This window comes from Canis lupus, chromosome 11 (assembly GCF_003254725.2).
Source record: "Canis lupus dingo isolate Sandy chromosome 11, ASM325472v2, whole genome shotgun sequence".
In the NCBI taxonomy this organism is placed as follows: domain Eukaryota; kingdom Metazoa; phylum Chordata; class Mammalia; order Carnivora; family Canidae; genus Canis; species Canis lupus.
The window spans coordinates 54609472-54633887 of record NC_064253.1 but is presented as its reverse complement, the minus strand read 5'-3'; the positions used below and the strand labels follow the sequence as shown (position 1 = coordinate 54633887).

General features: G+C 46.0%; 1 protein-coding gene across 1 annotated transcript; it reads right to left on the bottom strand.

Annotated features, from left to right (window-relative positions):
- Nucleotides 1-18807: 18807 nt before the first annotated feature.
- On the bottom strand, nt 18808-23562 carry FOXE1 (forkhead box E1). The gene is given in 2 exon segments (XM_025433123.3): nt 18808-22493; nt 22496-23562. Coding segments are annotated over 2 exon segments (1131 nt in total). The 5' UTR covers nt 23420-23562; the 3' UTR covers nt 18808-22286.
- Nucleotides 23563-24416: the final 854 nt, after the last annotated feature.

Here is a 24416-nt window from a genome sequence, read left to right as displayed (position 1 = left end):
TGTTCTCAGTGGTATGACCCAGTCTACCAAGCACCTCCTTCCCACCTGTGTCCTAACCTTAGTCTACCAGGCCACCTCCTTCCCACCTGTGTCATGTGTGTCATCCACACTAGGTCACTCCTTGATCTCCTCACATATTCCTGTGCTCATGCTTTTGCAGTTTCTTCTGCCTAGAATATCTTTCTTTATCTGGCTTTTGGCTGAAAATGCCACATCCTCTGTGAGGCCTTCCTTGATTTCTCAGACCACACAGATCTTTCCTAGTGTTGCATTCACATGGCAATCTGCTTTCCTTCTCTCACAGCTCTTAGCTCCCTCTTGCATGTGTTTCCTTGACTGGAGATAAAGCCTCAAAGTGGTAGAAACAGTATCTTATTCATCTTTGTGAAGCCGCTTGGGGCCAGTGCTGTGTCTGCTACAGTGCTTGAGCTAACAAATGCTTGACAAAGAATTGTGTGCTCTGAGTTAAGCCACAGTTTGTACTGCCAGAAAGCCAAGACATCCAGCATGCCTGCAAAAAAGTTTTTGCCAAGAGCCAAGTCCCTTTGGAAGTAAACACATCCTGCAGTCCTTTATTGGCTGCTGACAGCCAAGTAGATGTAAATACGTTGTGCAGTATTGTGGGCGTGTCCAATTAGACTTGGTGAGACCCAGCAGCCCCACTAACATGAATAAGCCGTGCAAATATGTGGTTAATGACCATGTCGCTCCGTGTCAATTCTTAATCCCAGATAATTAGCAGATAGATAATTGGTAGAAGAATGGAAGGTGCTGATGGATGTCCCATCACTTGGGTGAAGCTAATGATCCTCTGTGGATTAAGACCCACCCTCTGTAAGTGTTGATGTCTCCTATTTGAAATGCTCCTTTTGAAAGGGCCAAGATCCAAGAAGAGGTGTCAGGAACTCCAGAGCGGGAAGTAGGCATCTGCACTAATTCCCAGGCTGCTTCCATAGAAGGTGGGTGGTGGAGCTTCATTGCTGCCATCTTAGTGCAGACAGCTCAGAGTCCTGTACTGCCCCTGACTTGGTGGGTAATTCTGAGTAGATTTTTTTTTCCTTTCTTGATTTTACCATTTGTCTAATGGTAAAAGGTAGAAAGGATAGGATGGGCATGTTGACTTGCAAACCTATTGTAGATATGAATTTCTCTACTCTGTTCCTTTTTGGCTGCATCAGAGACATAGTTTGCTGGCCTGAATGATAGGATGCTTTGGAGGGGACATTCTAGGGGAGAAATAAGTATCTAAGATATAAGTGGACAATATCTTACATGAGGTGAATCAGGGCCAGCTAGCTGTCCACTGAGATGGTACACTTATTTCCACAGTATGGAAAAAGCTGGCCAGCCAGTGAGTCTGTTTTCCAGCCCCCTTTGCACTGACCTGGGGCCTTGGGAGTGGTTCTCACTAGTGGAAGGTGAGTGTAAGTGGTGTGTGTCACTTCTGGGCCTAGCTGAAGAAGAGGGTGCTCAATTAGCACATGGAAAGCCACCTGGTGATTGGGAACACCCTGGATGGAGTGTTTACAAGTGGAAAACAAAATCCCATTGTGTCAAAATTTCAAAATTCTGGGGTTTACTTGTTATAGAAGTGGGAGGTCCCTAATGAACTAGGTACATAATCAAGGAATCAGTTTCTTTCCATGATACTAATACTGAGAACTGGAAAGGGAAATTCACTTATGGTCCACAAATATTTACTAAGCACCTTCTCTGTATCAGGTGCTATACCTACTATATGTAGGTACCATGTTGAGTGGCTGTTTTGGGAAAAATGAATCAATGTGGAGGAAAACATCAAGTTAATACTAGTATTGGTTGCATATAGATATAGCAAAAAAACAAAATACAAAGAAGAAGCTGTCCTTGAATGACTGGAGGGTCAACACTGAACCTATATCAGATTATATCTGGCACATGATAGGTTATTTTTCTATACTGGTTAGCCCCTATTAGCCAGGACAATGTTAGACAGTAGGAATAAGGAGTGAATAAGTCACTGCTCTGTCCTTAAGGTGCTCATAACCTAGGGCAGTGCTTCTCAGTGGTTCTCATATCAAAGGGATAATTTTAACCCTTTGTGGACATTTGGTAATCTCTGGAGATACTTTTGGCTGTCACAGTGGGATGGGGGTAGGAAAGAAGAGGGGAGGTATCGGCATCTAGTAGGTAGGGGCCAGAGATACTGTCAAATGTCCTACAATGCACAGACAGTCCCCTATAACAAAATATTATCTGGATCTAAATCTCAATAGTGCCAAGGTTGAAAAACTGGTTAGTGGAATCCTAAGAGAGAGAGATAAAGAGATGAATCTGCTAGATGCTTCAAATGTATAGGAACAAACACCTAATGTAATGCTTTTATGGGGTAAAAGATTCATTTCTACTGAGGAGATTTTGTAAAGGCCTTGGGATGTTGGATGTGAGTGGGCTACAGATCGTACTATCCCAAGGGACATAAACAACAACCCTGGGGAACATCACTGAGCAGCTTGCCAAAGCTGAAAGAGGTGAGCCCCAGTTACAGCTGTGAATTATGTCAGGGGAAGCATTGATTGGGTGGGCCTGGTATAGTGGGTGTGAAGATGCTTTGTAAAGGGTAAAATGTGGGCCCTGACAATAGTTATTATAAAGAAATGGACTACACGTTAGAGGTTGGTTTGGATATAACTTTTTAAACTCCTGTGGAATGATTTTGTTGCCATAGACAATCTTTTTGTCCTGAACCCAGTGGCAAACTTCTTTTTTCCAGGGGTTCTCCTCCAGTGAGCTAGTAGCACCAGGTTACACCAACCCAAGGAACACCAGTTGTATTGCCCACAAGACCAATTCTGTAGACAATTATGTGCATGCTGACCCTGAAGTTACACACCCTGGGAAGCCCTGGGTTTAACAACTTTTACATTTGACAAACCATTCATGTTCATGAGAATGGAATTTAAAGGAAGCTCTGCAGTGGAATCAGGTGTAGAAGAGTGAGCTTTGGACTCAGGAGGCCAATTTCGAGGCCATTACCATAGGCAGTTAGGTCACACCTTTTGAGCTTTAGTTAGTAAGAAATTTCTATGGAATGTGGAACCCAAGAGTTTTTGAACCTAAATTCAGTGTTCTTTAAAAAAATAAAAAGGATTTAGTGAAATATATCATCCATATAAAAGAGGCAATGGTACAATATTCTTCGACTCCTTTTTCCTCCTGCTCCTTCTTCTTCTTCATTATCATCATCATCATCATCATCATCATCATCATCAAATGACCATCCTTGAACCAACTGCCCAACATAAAAGATCAGAACATTATTATAGACCGCTTGGGGTTCCTCTCCCCTATTGCTTCCTAATTCTTCCCAGACCAAGATAACTACTAACAAAAATTTTGTGCTAATCACTCTCATGTATTTCTTTGTAGTTGTATGATTATTTGGAGGACTGACATTCAGCCCATTAATCAGATATAGCATTTCCCATTATTTGCAGCTGGTGTCTGTTTTGATTGGCTGGGTGTCCCCTCTGATTGGTTGGTGGCTGAATAGTCAGCAAATTTCTAATATCACACCAATATGTGTGAATCCCTAAATAAGAAAGGTGTTGTTTAGTTTTATCCATTTAGCATTTTTGTGAGTGAATCACAAGGCATGTATCCATCTGTGCCTTTTCTTTTTCCTGCTCAACATTTTGTTTTTAAGATTCATCCATTTGGATGTGAGTAGGTGTAGTTCATTCATTTTCACTTCCAAGCAGTATTGCATTGTATAAATATACCACAATTTATTTATGCACTCTGATGTGATGGGCATTTGTGGGGATTTTTCAGATATGTAATACCATAATGTATTGCTATGGATATTCTTGTACACATCTTCTGGCATACAGTGTGCAAGATGTGCTGCATCTGTGTTTATGTCCTCTCTTCCTTAACTGTACCTATTTGAGGCTTCTCTACTGTTTTTCAATCTCTTTCTCTTTTTATTTATTTATTTATTTTCTTTCTTTTTTCTTTTTTTTCTTTCTTTTTTGTTAATTCCATCAGAAGTTTATCTAGTTCATTAAGCTTTTCAAAAATATGGATTTTACTTCTGTTGATGTCTCTTTATTGTGTTTTTATATTTTATTCTTTCTCTTATCTATCTTCTACTTTTTGGGATTTATTGTTATAATTTTTAATTTCTTATGCTAGAATGCTTCGCTGACTATTAATTGAATAGCTTTTTAAAAAGATTTTATTTATTTATTCGTGAGAGACACAGAGAGAGAGAGGCAGAGACACAAGCAGGCTCCATGCAGGGAGCCCGACGTGGGACTCCATCCCAGGTCCCCAGGATCATGCCCTGGGCCAAAGGCAGATGCCAAACTGCTGAGCCACTCAGGGACCCCCAGAATAGTTTCTTTTTAGGATAAGCATGAAGGCTCTAATTTTCCCTCAAAATGCCACTTTGACTCCATCCCTCAGGTTTCAATATGTGATGTTTTAGTTATGGTTTGATCTTAAATATTTTTCAATTTCTGTAAGATTTCTTCTTTGAGTTGTTTAAAATTGTTTTAAATTTTCCAAACATGTAGTATTCTGTAATTCTTCTTTTGTTATTGATTCCTAATTTAAATACATTGTGGTCAGAGTTGATGGTCAGAACAAGCCTCAAATGATTTGTTCTGTATTTGTAAATGTTCCAAGTGTGCAAACAAGGAATGTGTTTTCTTCTTTTGTTGGGTGCCATAGTTCACGAATGACCTTGGGCTTATTAACTGAGTTGTTAAAATATTCCTTATTCTTGCTAATATTTTTTGTTTTATCTTTTATTACTGAGAGAGATGTATTCTCTGTGATGGTATATTTGTTAAAATCTTAGTTCTGCCAACTTTTGCTCTATATTTTAAAGTTAGTTGTTAGATGCATACAAGTTTAGAATTATTGGGCAGCCCCGGTGGCGCAGCGGTTTAGCGCCGCCTGCAGCCCGGGGCGTGATCCTGGGGACCCTGAATCGAGTCCCACGTGGGGCTCTCTGCGTGGAGCCTGCTTCTCCTTCTGCCTGTGTCTCTGCCTCTCTCTCTGTGTCTCTATGAATAAATAAATAAAATCTTAAAAAAAAAGTTTAGAATTATTATATTCCTGGTGATTTGAACATGTTATTATTACAAGGTGGTCCACTTTATTTCTTGTGAGGGTTTTTTCTTTTTTCTATGAAATATATTTTGTCTTATATTATCAGGTTTATTTATTAATCCGACATATTTTTATATTAACATTTAATATCTTTAGATAATTATAGATTCATATGCACTTGTAGGAAATAATACAGAGAAATCCTTGAACAGCTTGGCATCACTAAGCTGTTCTCCATTACTGTAATTTTTTCATTTCAAAAACATTATTATAAATGGAATTATACAGTACCATAGCCTATTAAGATTAGCTTTTCTTTCACTCAACATAATTCTCTAGAGGTTCATCCAAGTTATTGTGTATATTGATAATTCATTCCTTTTTATTTTTTTTCATTCCTTTTTATTGCTAGGTAGTATTCCATGGTATGGGTGTACCAGAGTTTAACTATTTAACCACTGAAAGACACCTGGTTTTTTTCTAGGTTTTTGTTGTTGTTGTTGCTATTATGCATAAACTGCTATAAATATTCATGTACAGGCTTTTGTGTGAACATAGCTCTTTATTTCTGTGGGATAAATGCCCAAAAGTGCAATTGCTGAGTATGGTTGTTGCATGTTTAGCTTTATAAAAAACTGCCAAATTGTTTTCCAGAGTAGCATCATCATTTTACCTCTCCACTCTTACATTCCCAAGAGTAACACTGATCCAGTTTCTCCGACTCCAGGCCAGGATTTGGTGTTGTCACTTTTTGTTTTATTTTAGTCATTGTGGTTTTAATTTGCATTTCCCTAATGGCTAATGATGTTGAACATCTTTTCATGTGCTTATTTGCCTTCTGTATATCATCTTTGGTGCAATATTTCTTTTACCCATTTTCTAGTTGGATTTTTTTTCCTTACTGTTGAGTTTTGAGAGTTGTCTATATATTCTAGATCTAAGTCTTTTGTCACATATGTGGTTTGAAATATTTTCTTACAGTTTGTAGTTTGTCTTTTCTTCCTCTTAACAGAGTCTTCCACAAATGTTTTTAATTTTAATAAAGTCCTATTTAGAAAATTTTCCACTTATTTATTATGCTTTTGCTGCCAAGTTTAAGAACTTTTTGTCTGCCTAGTCCTACTTCCCAAAGATTTTCTCCCATCTTTTTTCTAAAAATTTTAGAGTTTCACATTTTCTATTTAAGCCTATAATCCATTTTAAGTTAATTTTTGCATAAAGTATGAGAGACTGAGGTGTTTTTGTTGTTGCTGTTGTTTCAGTTTTTTGCCTGTGGGTGTCCATCTGCTGCAACACTATTGAAAAGGCAGTCTTTCCTCTATTGAATTACTTTTGCACCTTTGTCAAAAATAACTTGGTGGGACACCTGGTTGGCTCGGTGGTTGAGCATCTGCCTTCAGCTCCAGTTGTGATCCCAGGGTCCTAGGATCAAGTCCCATATCAGGCTCCCCACAGGGAACCTGCTTTTCCCTCTGCCTATGTCTCTACCTCTTTCTTTGTGTCTCTCATGAGTAAATAAAATCTTGAAAACAAAATAATTTGGTAATGTTTGTGTGGGTATATTTTGCGGTTCTCTACTTTTTTTTCATTGACACATGTCTTTCCTTCTATTAATACCACACAGTCTTGATTACTATAGTAATCAAGAAGTCTTGAAATTGGGTAAATGCTTCCTCTAAGTTTGCAGTGGACTAAATGTTCATATCCTCTCAAAATTCTTTTGTTGAAATCCTATCCCCCAATGTTGAAGGTATTAGGAGATGGGGGCTTTGGAAGGTAATTAGGCCATGAGGAGTGAGGCCCTCATGAATGAGATTAGTGCTCTTATAAAAAAAAAACCAAAAAGCTCTCACACACTCTTTAGACTATGTGAGGATACAATGAAAAGTTGGCAATCTGCAATCTGGAAAAAGGCTCTCACCAGAACCCAACCATGCTGGTGCCCTGACCTCAGACTTCCAGCTTCCAAAACTGTCAGAAATAAATTCTTATTGTTTGTAAACCATCCGGTCTATAATAGTAGCCCAAACTGAGTAAGATATACTTTAACTGAGTAAGATATACATATTCTTTTTTCAAAATCATTTTAACTATTCTAGTTTATATACATTTACATACATTTTAGAAGAATCTTGTCTATATCAATAAAAGCTCTTGCTGGGATTTTGATAGAATTACATTAAATCTGTAAATCAATTTGGGGAGAATTGATAGCTTCATTTGTTGAGTTTTCCAACCATGAACATGGTATGTCTTTCCATTTATTTAGATTTTCTTTGATTTCTTTCATCAGAATTTTGGAATTTTTAGCATACATGTTCTTTACATGTTTTGTTAGATTTACATATAATTTTTAAGTGATTGTATTTTTACTTTTAATGTCCACATTTTCATTATTAGTACATAGAAATAAGTTTTTTTGGATATGTTTATATTGTATCCTGTGACCTTGCTGGACTCACTTACTAGTTCTGAGAGTTCTCTCTTTCTCTCTTTCTTCTTTCTTTCTTTCTTTCTTCTTTCTTTCTTTCTTTCTTTCTTTCTTCTTTCTTTTCCCTCCTTTCTTCCTTCCTTCTTTTTCTATTTCTTTTTGTGACTTTTTTCTTTTTTTTCTTTTTTTTTTTTTTTGACTTTTTTCTTCTTTAGCCTGTCAATATGGTGGACTACAATGATTAACTTTTGACTGTTGGACTAGCTTTGCATCTCTGAAATAAACTCTTGATTGTTCATAATCTGGAATTCTCTTCATATTGCTGAATCTATTTGCTAATATTTTATTAAAGACTTTTCTGTCTATATTTATGAGGAATAGTGGTCTATAGCTTATATATATGTATACATATATAGTTTATATATGTATAAATATACATACATATTTGGTAAATCCTAATCTGATTTTGGTATCAGGGTATAGTAGCTTCATAAAATGAATAGGGACATATTTCTTTCTCTTCTATTTCTTGGGAGACATTACATAATTGTTATTAATTCTTTAAAAATTTTGTGGAATTTTCCAGTGAAATTATCTGGGCCTGGAAATCTCTTTTTTAGAAGTTTAAAAAAGTTACAAGTTCAGTTTCCTTTATCTTTATAAGGCTTTTCAAACGATCTACTTCATATTTGGGGAGTTGTTATAGTTTTTGTCTTTTGAGGAATTGGTCCATTTTATCTAGGTTGTCAAAGTTCTGTGTTTTGTATTGTTTATAGAATTCCCTTATTATCTTTTTGATGTCTGTGGGGTCTGTAGTGATATCCTTTGTTTCATTCCTGATGTTGGTGATTTGTCTCCTTCTCTCTTTTTTCCTTCATCAATTTTGCTAGAGGTTTGTCAATCTTATTCACCTTTTCCAAGAACCAACTCTTTGTTTCCTTGATTTTTCTCTGTTGTTTTTGTTCTCAATTTCAGCAATTTCTGCTCTTTATTATTATTTTCTTCTTTCTACTCACTGGGGTTTATTTTGTTCTTATCTTTCTACCTTTTTGAGGTGGGACCTTAGGTCATTGATTTGAGATTTCTCCTCTCTACCTATATATGCATTTAGTGCTATACAGTTCCCTCTTAGCACTGCTTTTGCTGTGTCCTGTAACTTTTTATATGTTGTATTTCATTTTCTCTTCTCTCTTTTTTTTAAAGATTTGCTTTATTTATTTGAGAGAGAGCATGAGAGCACTAGCAGGGAGAGGGGCAGAGGGAGAAGGATGGGACTTCTCTCTAAGGACAGAGCCAGACATGGGGCTCAATCCCAGGACCCTGAGATCATAACCTGGGCCAAAGTTGATGATTAACCAATTAACTGACTGAGCCACCCAGGCACTCCTATATTTTTGTTCACTTTCATGGTTTTTTAATGATTTTATTTATTCATCTGAGAGAGAAAGAACAAGCAGGTGGGAGGACAGAAGGGGAGAGAGAAGCAGACTTCTGGCTGAGCAGGGAGCCCAACTCGGGCTCTATCCCAGGACTCTGAGATCATGACCTGAGCCAAAGGCAGATGCTTAATTGACTGGACCACATCTAGGTGCCCCCACTTTCATGTCCACAAAAAAAAAAATTCCTGAGACTTTCTCTTTTACCCATTGAGGTTTTTTTTTTTTTTTTTTTTTTTTTTTTTTTGGTTTTTTGTTTTTTGGTAATCTCTACACCCAATGTGGGGTTTGAACTCATGACCCCAAAATCAAGAGTTGCATGCTCTACTGACTGAGCCAGCCAGATACCCCCTTTTTACCCATTGAAGTTTTGGAAGTATGCTGTGTAGTTCCCAAGTGTTTAGAGATCTATGTGATCTCTTTCTCAATGAACTTGGAGAGCTTACTCTATGATTTCAATTCTCTTACATTTGGTGAGGGTTTTTTTATGGTCCAAGGTATGGTCTATTTTGGTATATGTGCCATAGGCATTTGAAAAGCATGTGCATTCTACTGATGCTGGGTACAAAGTTCTACAATTGTTAATTAGATCCTGTTTTGATATTGTTGAATTGTTCTGTATCCTTCTGATTTTTTGTCTAGTTGTTCTACCAATTATTGAGAGAGGGATGTTGAAGTATCTAATTATAATTGTGAATTTGTCTCTTTCTCCTTTCAGTTCTATCAATTTGATTCACATACTGTGTAACTCTCTTGTTTGGTGCATACCCATTTAGGATTTCCTTCTTACTTTTTTCTTTAGATTTATTTATTTATTTGAGAGAGAGAAAATGTGATTGGGGGGAGGGGCAGAGGGAGAGAATGTCAAGCAGACTCTCTGCTGAGTGTGGAGCCCAATGCAGGGCTCCATCTCACCACCCTAAGATCATGACCTGAGCCGAAAGCAAAAGTCAGAGGCTTTACCAACTGAGCCACCCAAATGCCCCCCATTTTGTTATTATGTAATGTTCTTCTCTGTTCCTAGTAATTTTCTTTGCTCTGAAATCTACTTTATATGACATTAATATAGCCCTTCTGTTTTGGTTTGGTTTTTTAATTAATTTTTGCATGATATATATTTTTGATCCTTTACTTTCTTTTTTTTATAATAAATTTATTTTTTATTGGTGTTCTATTTGCCAACATACAGAATAACACCCAGTGCTCATCCCATCAAGTGTCCCCCTCAGTGCCCGCCACCCAGTCACCCCCACCCCCCGCCCTCCTCCCCTTCCACCACCCCTAGTTCGTTTCCCAGAGTTAGGAGTCTTCCATGTTCTATCTCCCTTTCTGATCCTTTACTTTCAACTTGCCTATATGGCTGTATTAGAAGTGAGTTTCTTCAAAACAGAGGACCATAGGGGAAGAGAGGGAAAAATAAAACAAGATGAAATCAGAGAGGGAGACAAAACATAGGAGACTTTAAAAAAAAAAAAGATTTTATTTACTTGACAGAGAAAGAGAGAAAGGGGATCCCTGGGTTGCTCAGTGGTTTAGCGCCTGCCTTTGGCCCAGGGCGTGATCCTGGAGTCCCGGGATCGAGTCCCACATTGGGCTCCCTGCATGGAGCCTGTTTCTCCCTCTGCCTGTGTCTGTGCCTCTCTCATGAATAAATAAATAAAATCTTTTTTAAAAAATTAAAAAAAACCTAAATCTTAAAAAAAAAAAAAGGTCAATGAAAGCTCTTTAAGGGTTTCCTCCATCTTTTTTATACCATCCCCACCATCACCCACCGGAGTGCAGGAAAGCGAGAGGTGTGGGGATCCAAGCAAATCTTAAGCAAGAGAGAGAGAGAGAGAGTGAGAGAGAAAGCACAAGAGAGCACAAGCAGAGGGAACGGTAGAGGGAGAAGCTTAGCAGAGAGCCTGACATGGGGCTCTATCCCAGGACCCTGAGATCATGACCTGAGCCAAAGGCAGCTGTTTAACTGACTGAGCCACCCAGAGACCCCTAGAGACTCCTAATCATAGGAAGCAAACTCAGGGTTGCTGGAAGGATGGGTTGGGGAGATGGGGTAACTGGGTGATGAACATTAAGGAGGGCACATGATGTAATGAGCACTGAGTATTATATAAGACTGATGAGGGATCCCTGGGTGGCGCAGCGGTTTGGCGCCTGCCTTTGGCCCAGGGCGCCATCCTGGAGACCCAGGATCGAATCCCACGTCGGGCTCCCGGTGCATGGAGCCTGCCTCTCCCTCTGCCTATGTCTCTGCCTCTCTCCCTTTCTCTCTCTGTGACTATCATAAATAAAAAAAAAAAAAATTAAAAAAAAAGACTGATGAATCACTGAACTCTACCTCTGAAACTAATAATACACCATATGTTAATTGAATTTAAATAAAAAATAAATTTAAAAAAAGAAGTGAATTTCTTATAGAGAGCTATATTAACTTCCTATAGCTGCTGAACTAAATTACCACAAACTTGGTGACCAAATATTTATTCTATCACAGTTCTGAAGGTCAGAAATCCAAAATTGGTTTCACTGGGCTAAAATCAAGGTGTTGGCAGGGCTGATTCCTTCTGGAGTTTCCTGGGGGAGAATCCATTATTTGACTCTTCTAACTTCTAGAGCCTGTTAGTATTCCTTGGTTCATGGCCACAACATTTCCCATGTATCAGTTATCTAGTGCTGCATAACAAGTTACCCCAAAACTTAGTGGCTTAAAACATTTATCAGGGCACATGGGTGGCTCAGTTGATTAAGTGTCTGACTTCAGCTAACGTCATGATCTCAGGGTCCTGGGATTGAGCCCCACTTCCAGCTCCCTGCTCAGCAGGGAGTCTGTTTGTCTCTCTTCCTTTGCTCCTCCCCCTGCTTGTGCTCTCTCTCTCTCTCTCTCAAATAAATAAAATTAAAAAGAAAAACCAATTATATTTATCATCTCACGGCTTCTCTGCCCCTCTCCTTTAGTATCATTCATAAGCCTGTAGTTTTCTCAAGGTTTGACTGGGAAGGATCTACTTCCTAGCTCACTTACTTGTTTGTTGGCAGGATTAGTTCTTTACTGTTGGACTAAAGTCTCATTTCCTCATAAGTTCCTCAGTTCCTTACCATTTGGGCTTCTCCATCCAGCATTTTACAACATGGCAGTTTGCTTCACTAGACCAAACAAGAGAGAGAGTGCTAGCAAGACAGAAGTCGCACCCTTTTGTGACCTAATCATGGAAGGGACCCCTACACTTGTGTCATATCCTGATCATTAGAAGCAAGCTTATGAGGGTGGATAGAAACTACAGAGGCTGTGAATACCAGGAGAGGGGATATTTAGGATCCTTGTCAGAAACTGTTACCACACTATGCTACTATATGGAGCAGGTAGGAGGGGCAGATGGAGTATGAGGATGCCTAAGAGAATATCAGTACTCCATCTGGAAGGTGAACGTAATAGGTTGTGGACAGAGGGCAAGGGCTTGGATATTCAAGCTATAAGATTGGGCCCAAGGGTAGGTTCTAGCCCTAAGTCCCCAAGACCCAGGCAGAGTATCAAAGTGGGGGTTGACTTTCATCCTTCTTGCTACCAAGCCACTTTCTCAGGTCTGCATACTGTGAGCAACCATTGCAGGCAAGACACAATGCCAAGCACAGCATTATACCTGGGCCAGTAATGTGCTGGGGTAGCCATTCATTTGCAAAAATCATAGTATAACCACAAGAGCACAGGTCAGAGCCTGATGTCACAAGTCTAGTGTGGGATCCACCCTACTTGCCGGTGACTTCTCTTTGGGCTTTGGTTCTTCATGCTATAAAAACAAGTGCAGTAAAACCTCCCCCATCTCACTCACTTTGGGGTTGTTTTGAGGACTTTATGAAATAATGACACAGAAGGCCTTGGAAATAAACTATCACACTACAATTGTCAAAAACTTTCACAGTATGTGCTTCCATCCTCATTTAATATTCAGGGGAGGAGGACTCAAGATTCACCAAATGTATACTAAAGAGACAATGGGAGTCACCTGATTGCTCTAGCCACACATATCTGCCCAGTGTGTGGATGAGACTATTGAAGACAAGGGACTTGCTTAAGATCACACACAAAGTTGGTGGCTGTGGACAGGTGAATAGCGCCTCTCTCAGAACCAGGAACCTTATGATGCAGTGTTATCTCTTAGTAGCTCTGCTGCCTGACTTCAAACTCTGATCCCCTCACTTCCTAGTTCATGATCATTATCTCCCAGGGGAGTTTGTGGAGACTAGAAAGCAACAAACCATGCTTGCCACATAGCTCACTGAATATTAGCCACTGTGATTGGTATTAGAGAGGGAAGGCAGTGTTGTGTCCATTTTATTGTTAGAGAAGGTGAGGCTGAGACTTGTCTAGGTGCCGGAGCCAGAACTGGATGCAGTACTTTTCTGACAAAAGTAGGCAGCCGATCAGAAAACAAGAAAGTACCAAACTTTGGTAAGACTGGACTGTTACTAATAATACACCATAGACTCCAGGTTCATTTCATGCATGCACGTATAGCATACAGGAGGCAGTGGAGGCAGCCCAGGTTTCCTGAGGATGAATTCAGGAGAAAATTTTCAAAATGAGATCTGAAACCCCCCTGCTAAGACAAAGCGAGGTTTCTGCTAGGGCATATAACTTACGGGGCCAGTCAACCTTGCAGTAATGTTTTGGGAAAGCTGTTTATGTTAATTGTAATTTGGGACTTGGGTGGAAAGACTGTTTCAGTTCTGGGGTTTTGCTGTGCTATGGGGCGGGCTGCAGGCCCAGACGGGCCCCTGTTGGAAGGAAGTCAGCCCTCCTCCCCCCAAGGAGGAAGGGCCCTACTGTCTGTGGTTGGGCAGCATTGTGCTTGCTGGATTCCAGGCTGTCAGTCTCACGGCAGCACTCCCAGGACGCTCAGCCTGTAGATTGTTTTGTTAGGTTTCTCCTACAATTAATTTGGAAATTACCCAGCTGCCCACAGCCTCTCCCAGGTGTGCTGTAAACTCCAGGCCTGATCCTGTAGCCTGCACCTTGGTGGGACCAATGGTGGCTGGAGCTGGGAGGGTAGGGGTTGGGGGGCAGGAGGCACAGTCTGTCATGGTAGGGCTCATTTTAAGCAACAGCCAGTCCCCTTCAGCTTTAGCACTAACCATCCTACTTTGTAAATCTGAAGCAACCAGAGGCACACTCTTCACAGACATTGTCTTTAAATTCACACACCCTGTAGAGATAAGTCAGGGGCGCGTGAAGGATCTACACCACTCAGAGGCCCAAAGAGAGAGGACTTCCCTGGAGCTCCCATCAAAACCAACAGGCAAGTCTCCCAATTCCCATATCCTGGGAGGAAAAGTCCTCAGACATCTGATTCATTTTGCTGTAGGTATGAGTTGAGTCCCTCCCATGCAAAGGATCACATGACCTCAAGCTTGTTCTCTCTTCTTGGACCTCACTTGCTTCCTCTGAAAAAATGCAGCTGAAACCTGCTGCTTCCCGGGGCAGTTGTGAGGGTTCAAAGGATAACATGTGTGGAAGTGCTTGGTACACCCTGAACACAGCCACGCTCCATAATGTTAGGGTTACAAACGCTCAACTCTGCCACTGCCGAGCCACTTGAAGTTGGGGAACAGTGATGGTACAAGAAAGCCTCAGAGAGGGTCGAAGATATTCGCTTGCTGTGCAACCACAGCGAGTTACCTTCCTCAAGTCCTTGGTTTCTCCTACGGTAAAATGTGAATAGAACTAAATCACCTTTCAGCTGCAAGTTTATAGGAATAGCAAAGGAAATCTCAAAGGGAATAAAGAATCAATTTTTCCCCCGCCTCATAAGGATCACCTTCTTTATCAGTGAGTATGCAGTTGGCTGCAAGTAACAGAAAGCCTGGGGGATCCCTGGGTGGCTCAGCGGTTTGGCACCTGCCTTCCACCCAGGGTGTGATCCTGGAGTCCCAGGATCAAGTCCCAGGATCAAGTCCCAGGATCGAGTCCCGGGATCGAGTCCTGCGTCGGGCCCCCTGCATGGAGCCTACTTCTCCCTCTGCCTGTGTCTCCGCCTCTTTCTCTGTTTCTCTCATGAATAAATAAATAAATAATCTTAAAAAAAAAAGTAACAGAAAGACTAAGGAAAGCAGCTTAAGTTTGGAGGACATTTGTTATCTCTAACAACAGGTGCCAAAGCTATAATGACTCATTCCAGCATGGGTTCTTTCAGCGGCTCAGCAATGTCGTCAGGCACCTGAGTTCTTCCCATCTTTCTGCCCTGCCATCCTCAGCAGGTTGGTTTGTTTTCTTAGGCTGGCCCCCTCCAGGTCCAGCACGGCTGCCCCACTTCCAGAAGTCACACTGGAAACAGCATTCAGAAAAAGAAAATAACTATTTCTCTTCCCCTGTCTCTTTTTAAGAACAAAGAAATGTTTCTTAGAAGCTCTCAGCACACTTTTCTGGGTATCTCATTGGCTTGGAAAGTATCCTGTGGCCATTTCTAAGTAATTCCTGGCAAGAGTGATGAAATTATCACCTCGGTTACTGTAGACAAATCCACATTGAACCCAGGGGGTACTCCAAGCAGTAAGACTTTCCCTAAAACACGTGACCAACTGAAACCTGGACAAAATCAGGGTCTTATGAGCAAAGAAGGGGTAAGATGGCTGGGGAGATAACTAGCTGTGTCTGGTATACTTTTTTGAATATGTCAGAAAGAGCGTGTACTGTTTTATTTCCATTCAGTTTCCACCGTAGGTTTGTTCTCAACATGTTCCACTTGACTGTTCTCAGCTCTGCCATCAAGATCCCTGTGTCCAATCCCCATGATAGGATACTATTCTTTTGAGCACCATAGTAGAGAAAATGTGGGCAGATCACATTTCACACAGGTTGAATAGTTTGTATAAGGCTTTGATGAAAATTTAGAGTAAAAGAAAAGTGTTACATGGGAGGGGAAAATTTTGAAAATGCTCATATTGAACCTAATTTTCCTGTAGTGTAAGAAACCCTTCACAGGACTGCTCAAGAACATGCCATGCTCCTACTCTCAGTCCCTGGTCCTGGGGTCTGGACCTCTGTGAGAGAGTGACAAGATCTGTTGATGTTTGATCTGGGTCACACACTGGCTGCAGGCAGGGGAGTGTCTGAGGGAAGCAGTGGAGAGAGCAGGGAGCCCTGTCAGGAGGCTGTGATCCAGGAGAAAGATGGTGGAGGCTCCTGCTGGGTTAGTGGCCTTAGAAGTCCCAGGATAGCATGAGGTTAAGAGGTAATGGTCAGAACAAATTCATGGTGACAGGAACACATAGGGGTGTCTGGGGAACAGAAAGTGGTGCACTGGCTGGAGCCTAGAGGTAGCTATGGGAAGGGGAGGCTGGGAAAGGGGTTGGCATAGGTATCATGGAGGGTCCTGAGTGCCAGAGGGGAGGAGTTTGGGCTTTCTGCTGTAGACATCAAAAGGCTTTTTCCCAAAGGACTGAAGTTTGGCTTCAGGAAGTGAACCTGGTGAGGGGAGCAAAATGGAGGGGAGGCGGCAGGAAGCCCTGTGCAGAGGCCCTGGCTGGCTGCTGGGGAGGGTAGAGGGAGAGTTGGGCCCTATGAAGCTGTGGTTCTCACACTTTATCTCTGATTGCTGAGTGCCTCTCTGTGCCTGAAAAACCACGAGGCTTGGCTCTGCCCACACTCCTGGGAGAAGCCGCTCCAGGTTCTCAGATAGCAAGATAAGCCAGTGCTCTACACCAGGGCTGAGATCCACCCTGATTCTGGCTTCCCAATTTCTTCCTCACCCTGGGAGGGGCTGACAGTTGATCGCTGGGCCTCCCAGACTACGTGCTTCTGCACCTGGTTAACCCTGGGCTGAGCTGGAAATCTGAGCCTCAGTGCAGAAGAGGGGTTGTGGGGCTGACAGAGGGGTACGGGGAGTTCTGTAGGGAGCAGTCACCCTCTTCTGAGGTGGAGTTGCCAAGGCCATTCCAGGGGCTCTGCAAAGGTCAGCTCTGGCCTCAGCTGGGGAGAGAAGATACTGGGGAGAGTGCAGGGACAGACCAGACAGCAAACCTGATAAGGAACTCCTATCCTCCCTTGCCCCACCTGTCCGCCCCATTTTTTCTTCAGTTCAGTTTTTAACTTACTTCACTGCTCAGTTTAGGCTGAGAAGCACTAGCCACACTGCTTTCCCTCTAGGTAGTTCTAAGCTATTTATTTAACCCAGCCCTGTCCAGTTTACCCGCTCATCCAATGGAGGCCCCAGTGAAGGTGCAGTCCACCCCAGCTCCCAGCAGCCACCTTTACCACACTCCTATCTGGTTACTTCCATCTCCACATTGGTTTTTATTAAGATGATAATCAAATACTATGTCCCTTGGGAGAGGCGTATGTTCTAGTCCAGCTTGGACACTTACAGCTCTGAGATCTTGGGTAAATCGTGTGCTCTTGCTTTAGCTCTATAGAAGCTCGACACACACTCACAGTATTCCTATTATTGAGAACTCATGTGAGCACTGAGATAAGAGTCTTGGTTCCCCCAGTGAGTTGGTATGTGATCCTGGGCTCCAGCCCTGTTCTTCATGAGACATGCCCTCTGTCTGAACTGCTTTTCACTGGGGATGATTTTTCCTTAGTTACCAGGAGTTAGTTCTTCGAAGGAACAAAATGAGCATGAAAACCAAATTCTCCTGAAAGGTGTGTACTTGAGGCAGGAAAGGATTCATTAGAATGTCCAGGATCTTGGGCTGTCCAAGGGGGTACTTAAAAGCTCTACTGGAGGATCCCTTGGCCAGGACAGACTTATATAGGGGCCCTTTCCTGCTGGCTACTGTGTCCCAACAAGAGAGCATTATTTTTCTCTTCAACTCCTAACTACCCCAGATTTGGGGCTGGAGCTGAGGGAACGGAGGCCAATTTATTACATACTTGGGCAATGACTGCTGCCGAGAGGATACAGAGACCAGAACCCCAAATCTTCAAAGTACCTCAGCTAGGTGTCAGGAGCCTGGGTTCCTGCCCTGGTTCTAACTGGCACCTCAGCTTTCAGGATGCTTTTAGGTACACCCTCGTAGAAGGTGCCATGTCACTATCACCCATAAAGTTGGGGACACGAGGTGAGATGCATTCTAGGGTTCTAGGGCTGGATTCCAAGACTCAGAAAGTACACCCCAGGGAGGAGATGAGTGCTCCTCCTCAGCCTTCTCCCCTTGCAGCCCAGCCCCTCTCCTCTGTGCAGCCAGAGCCTGAAGCAGCACTGTATCACTGGTTTGGGTTCTTGGTCAGAAACAGGAGGCTCCTGGATGTTTCTCTGGGATCTCTGATCTTGACAATATCATTCATTCCCCCCCCCCCCCCATTTCTCTAAATTTCTGCCTCTTTGCCTAGGGCATGTGAATCATCTGAGTGTCTTGCTGAAATGCAGGTTCTGGTACAGGAGATCTGGGGTAGGACCTGAGATTCTGCATTTCTAGTGAGCTCTCAGGGCTTGCCCCTGCAGCTGGTCTGTGGCACATACTTGGAGTTGCAAGGCCTCAGGGCTTCAGTCTCTTAAATAAGATGACAGGGAGGGCATCCTGGCCCTTGCATCCGTGATTCAAGTGACCCAAAACAGAGAAGTTCGAGAATGTAAGAGTAAAAGGGACCCACCACCTGGTTTTGTTGATGGTGAAAAAAAGAGGCCTACTCAGTGCAGGAAGGAACTTGTTCAAGATCTCATAGCCTTTAAGTGAAAAAGTTGAGATGTAGGCTTCCTGTATACTAAAGACAAAAACAAAAAGGAAAACTAGAAGATACTCATTGAAGTGTTTGCTTGCTTTCTCTGGGCAAACTATAGGTTCCTTTAATTTCTTTCTAACTTTTTGTTATTGTTGTTGTTTTTTACAATGAAGATGTAACAATTTTGTAATAAAAATTTTTAATAAAAGAAAATTCTCACAAAGTTCTTAGTAAATGAGATTATGTTTATGAACCCTGCTGGGTAAACTGTAACTATATACATTAGCTTCATGTTAGGAGTGTGTAGTTCAGCTCAAACTGTCCCGAATTTATTTCAACAGGTTACTCATGCTCCTCGATACACAAATCACGGAGATGGGGAAGAAGGCCAAAGCCGGTTCCATCCACCGCTAGCAGCTTCCTGCTCCCCTTCCTTCTCTGCTCTCCCGGACACTTCTCCCCAAATGCTGGCCGCAAGAATCTTTCCCCTTAAATTGGGGAAAGGGTTCCCTGATTCATTTTCGTAGTAAACGACCTCAGGCCAAGTCTGCTTTTGTTGCTGGTTTCCTAAGCTTAATTGCAAGCAAAGTTAATTTGAAAGAAAATAAATGTTACAGCTCTGGGGCGAATTCTAACGAGCCTTGGGCAATTAGGGAAGAACGCATCTAATTACGCACAGCCCCGGGGCGCCTGCACACGACGCTGGGGGTGAAGGGCCCAGAGAGGGGAAAACGATTTTTCTAGTTTCATAGTAGGAAGAAGAAGGAAAAAAAATAAAGATAAACTCATCTCCCGTCCCTGAGCCCCCAGACGGGGGCTGTTCCACGGTTTGGGGATTCTTAGGAGTTGTAATGTTCCAAGACGCTCCAGAGAAATGTTCTCAAGATCCAGAGCCCCGCGGACTGCAGGGTCCGCCCGCGACCGGGGCCGTGGTTGCAGCCGGAGCGGCGCTCCCTCGCCGGCGCAGCGTCCATTCCAGGCAGGTGGGTGGTGCTCGCGCTTCGGGGCCGCGGTGTCTACAACGCCTCGAGCCCAACCTCTCGCGTCTCCCAGTCTCTCCAGCCTGGCTCGCGCGTCACACAACCAGTTCCCTCCTCCCGGCCTCCCCTCTTCCCCCCCCCCCCCCCCGGGGACAGACCCCCACCTCAGGCATCATCTCACCTGATGTCCTAGGGGACAACGGAGAGGAGGTGGCGAGGTTGCGAAGACGCGTGCACTTTCCCACCCCATCGCTCTCGCTCCCCCAGCTACATACCACGACGCTCCAGCAGGCTTCGGGATCTGGCGGCGCTTTACAAATTAAAACCTTTTCTCCCTCCAGTGCCCAGCACTTGATAGTTCACAGAGCTTTTCACCTCTCCTGTCTCCTTTACCTTTTAGGAGGACTCTCAGGTCCATTCACAAATGTGGACCCTGGAGGAAAAGGGACTTGAGGTTAATGGCCAAAGCACTGGACTTGGCAATTAAAAAACAGAAAAGGGGGTCAACTCCCACACTAACTGGGTGTAGAGACCACCCTTCCCCAGCCCAAAACCTTGGCTCCAAGGACAAAAATCTCTGGGTGGAGGGCTCTCAATTTTCTGGCTACTACTAACTAGGCTAGGCATCTTGATTTCTGGGCTAGGAGAGCCAGACTGTCCAACCGCACACGGAGAACCTTCAGATTTCATACCTGCAAGCGTGCATATGGAGAGGAGAGAGGCCCAACGCCTAGACTTTTGCAAGGTCTCAGGGCTGGATCTGGAACCTGGACCCACTGGCGGCAAGGTCAGTGCTCCAGCTGCCTCCTGCCTCAATGGTCATTTACCACCAGTGAAGTCAGGTGAGACTAACATCTAGACCAGTAGAGTCCAATACAGTAGCCATCAGCCACATAGTGCTACTGAGCACTTGACATGCGGCTAGTCCAAATTTAGGTGGGCTGTAGGTGTAAATGCACTCCAGATTTGGAAGAGTTAGTATAAAAAAGTAAAATACCTCCAAAATTTATATATTGATTGTATGTTCAAATGATAGTTTGGATATATCGGGTTAAATACAATATATTAATCTCAACTATTATTTTATTAATATGGCTACTAGAAAATTTTAAATTACATTTGTAGTTTGCATTATGTTTCTATTGGACAGTGCTGATTTAGACAAATACCCGTCTGGACAGAAACACATTCACACGTCTTTGTGAACAAGACAGCGTAATTCCCAAAATTAAAAATAAAAATTACCAATGGTTTTCAATCTCTTTTTAACAGAACCCCCAACCCTTCCCTGTCAAGTTAACTACACAGAAAGGGGCTGAGTTTCTCTTGCCAGAACTCACTTGATCAAAGATTTTTATTAAAACAGTTCATCTGAACCCTCAGGTTGATCTGAAAGCTGCACACCGAGCCTCTGAACACTGGAAAATTTCACTACAGGATAAAAACTTACAAGATTTCTCAAGAGAAAGGTGAGAAAGAGGTTGGATTTTCTCTGATTTTGGTCAGCTTGATGCTTAAAATAAACGGATACAAAACAAAGTTAAAAATCCAGTTTCTTTCTAAAGCTTACTTCACTGACAACCCCAATTAATTTTTCTCTTTCCTTTTCGTATGGTAGAGGGTGCCAGAGACGGGAAGAGCCAGCTCAACAAACTGAAACCGGTCCTCAAAGAGCTCCCCCGAGTCCTGTCATCTCTTTGTATTTTAGTTTGCCAATTTGGTCCAGGGTTGCTTAATGAAATCAAAGAGTGGACAGTGGATAAATTTATTTTTACCTGTCTCATTGGAAAACCAAATTATGACCTAGCAGTAACAGCTACCAAATGATCAGCACATCATGCTCAAAAGATTCGAGAAATTATAACATAATTGCTGCCTGGAACCAATCCAGCGACTTTAGGTTAGGTGCTTGCCATGAGCTCTGTTCCGGTTCTTGGGAATAAGGTTAGGCCCTGGGTGGCCCACCGGATGCTGCCAAATATGCAGGGCTGCATGGAGGATGATGAGGCCCTTAAGGACCGGGGTTGAATCCTGCAGCCCTCTTGTATAACACATGGGGAAACGGGGTGTGGGTGATGGAAACTGGGTAGCGATGTGGGGCTGAGGTCCAGACTAAGAGCTGGGTCTGCAGTTCTCAGAGGCAGGGAAAACCAGCCCCAGGTCAAGCGAAGCAGAGAGACTTCTTCCATTTTGTTTTGTTTTTTAAAGAAGGGAAGTCACTTTTTTGTTGTTGTTGTTGCAAACTCATCCTCCTCACCTTAAGGAAGATGCTGTTGGTAACCTAATCAAAGGCACAAGAGGCCGAACCGTGTCAAAAAGGCCCTGCGTTCTTGCAACACAGGTTAGAGTGAAGAGTGAAGACGTGATTCCCCACACTTTGGGTCCTAGACTCCGGTGTAGGCACTAGGCCGCGCCAGTACCGCCAGGGACCCTCCCCAGTAGAATGTCAGAAAGGCACGTCCTTTGGAGCTTCGCCTTATTGAGGCCCCTCTGTCCCCGTCCGCGCCGCGGGCCACCACTGCCCCTCCCCACCGCCACCCATTTCCAAGGCGAACCGGCTGCCTGTGATGCACCGGTCCCGTCCGCAGGGCTCTCAGTCCTCCTCCAGTTCTCAGGTCTCGGGCATACTCGGCTCGTGGGGGCGGCCGAGGCGACTGTCAGCTGTGGACCGTGCGCTGGGCTCACATGGCTGACACGTACCGATCCACCGCGCCAGGATAGGCCGTCGCGTGGCGAGCGTGGTAGGCGCCTCCGCCGCCCCCTGCGAGCTGCCCACCGGGATTGTAGCAGGGCCCCAGCGCTCCGAACTGGCCGGGCGACGTGCGCCCGTAGAAGTCCACCGCGGGCTCCACGCCGCCGCCGCCGCCGCCGCCGCCGCCCCGCCGCCGCCCGCGGAGGGCGACGCGGGCCCCGCCAGCCTGCCCGCCGCCGCGAAGAGGGCTCCGCCGGCCCCCTGCGGGTACGCGCCGTCCGGGCCCGCGTAGGCGGCCGCGTAGGCGGCGGGGTTGGCGGGTCGCGCCCCCGCGCAGCCCGCGGCCTGGTAGCCGGCGGGGGCGGCGGGGGCGCCGGCCGGGGCGAAGGCGCAGGAGCCCGCGGGCGCCGACGGCGCGGGGCCCAGTTCAGGGCTGAGCGGCCGCTCGGGCACCAGGCCGAAGACGCGGCACGGCCCCGGCGACGCCGCGGGGTAGTAGACCGCGGGCGGCGCGGCGAGCGGCGGCGGGGCATAGCCCGCGTAGACGGCGCCCGGGTACGGCGGGCGGGCGGCGGGCACGGCGCCCGGGAAGATGGCGGCGGCGGCGGCGGCGGCCGCGGCGGCGGCGGCGGCGGCCGCGTCGTGCATGTAGGCCGGGTAGGTGGAGAGGTCCGAGCGCTTGAAGCGCTTGCGGCGGCGCAGGAAGCTGCCGCTCTCGAACATGTCCTCGGCGTTGGGGTCGAGCGCCCAGTAGTTGCCCTTGCCCGGGCGGCCGGCCTCGCGCGGGATCTTGAGGAAGCAGTCGTTGAGCGTCAGGTTGTGGCGGATGCTGTTCTGCCACTTCTTGGGGTTGTCGCGGTAGAAGGGGAAGCGCTCGGTGATGAACTTGTAGATGCCGCCCAGCGTGAGGCGGCGCTCCGGCGCGTGCGCGATGGCCATGGCGATGAGCGCGATGTAGCTGTAGGGCGGCTTTCCGCGCTGCAGGGGGCGCTTGCGCCGACGCCCGCCCGCGCCGCGCCCCGCGGCCTCCGCCGGGACCCCGCTCGCGGGCTCGCCGCGCTCCTCCTTCACGGCCGCCAGCGCCTCGGTCTGCGGCGGCGGCGGCCGGCTCTCGGCCGTCATGGCGCGGCCGTCCCGCGCGCCCCGGGGCGTCCCCGCCGCCCGCGGCTGTCGAGGGGCGGGGGCGGGTCTGCGCGCCGGGCCCTCGGCGGGGAGCTCCTCGCAGCGCGGCGTCCCCGGCAGGGCTGCGCCCGGGCTCGGCGCCCTCGGCCTGCGGAGAGGCGCGGAGTGTCCCGCCCACCGACGGCTCCGCTCGCGTCCCGGAGCGCGGGGCCGGGCCCGGTGCGCGCTGCTGCCGGACGGTGCGGGGGCGCCTGCAGCCGGCCTGTGCTTCCCGCCGACCAGGCCGGCCGTCGAGGTCGCGCGCGGAGGAGGTGCGGGCGCGGGGGCCCGAGGCCGGGGCCCTCGGGGCGGAGGCGCACCCGCGGGGGCTGCCTAGGCTGCGGCGCTGCGGAGCGCGAGGCGGCGAGGGGCACGGGTAGGCCGGCCACTGTTCTCTCCTCCGCGTTGGCCTGCGGCCGCCGAAACCGCGGGCGAGGCGCTCCCCTGCACACACCCGGACCGGCTCCTCCCTCCGCCGGCTTCTCCTCCTTAAAGGCGCCAGGAAGCGTGGGGCGGCGCCCGGCCCCCCCCCCGCCCCCCGACCGCCCGCCCCCTGGGCCCGGCGCACCTCTGCAGGTGGGAGCCGCGGTGCAGGCGAGGCGGGAGCCCCGCAACGTCAGGGCGGGGAGGGCTCGAGAGCTCGCCGGGCTGGCCTCCCCTGCGCGCCGACGGGGACACTGAGGCCGGGACAGGGACTGTCCCGGGAGACGCAGCGCTTCCGGACTTCACCAGCCTCTGCCGAGGGCTGGGACCCGCAGGTGAAAAGGACGGGCTCGCTTCGCTGCTTCTTCTTCTTCTTTTTTTTTTTTTTGGTCGGGGGAGGGTGAGACAGGAGGAGCGAGCGAGGGGGCGCCTGGTTCTTGTGGGGTAGACGGCGGGGAAGGGGAGAGCTCCGTGCAGCTGGCTGCTATTTCAAGGATGATCTTCACACCCCAGCCACAGCCGCCTCGCGCCTTGC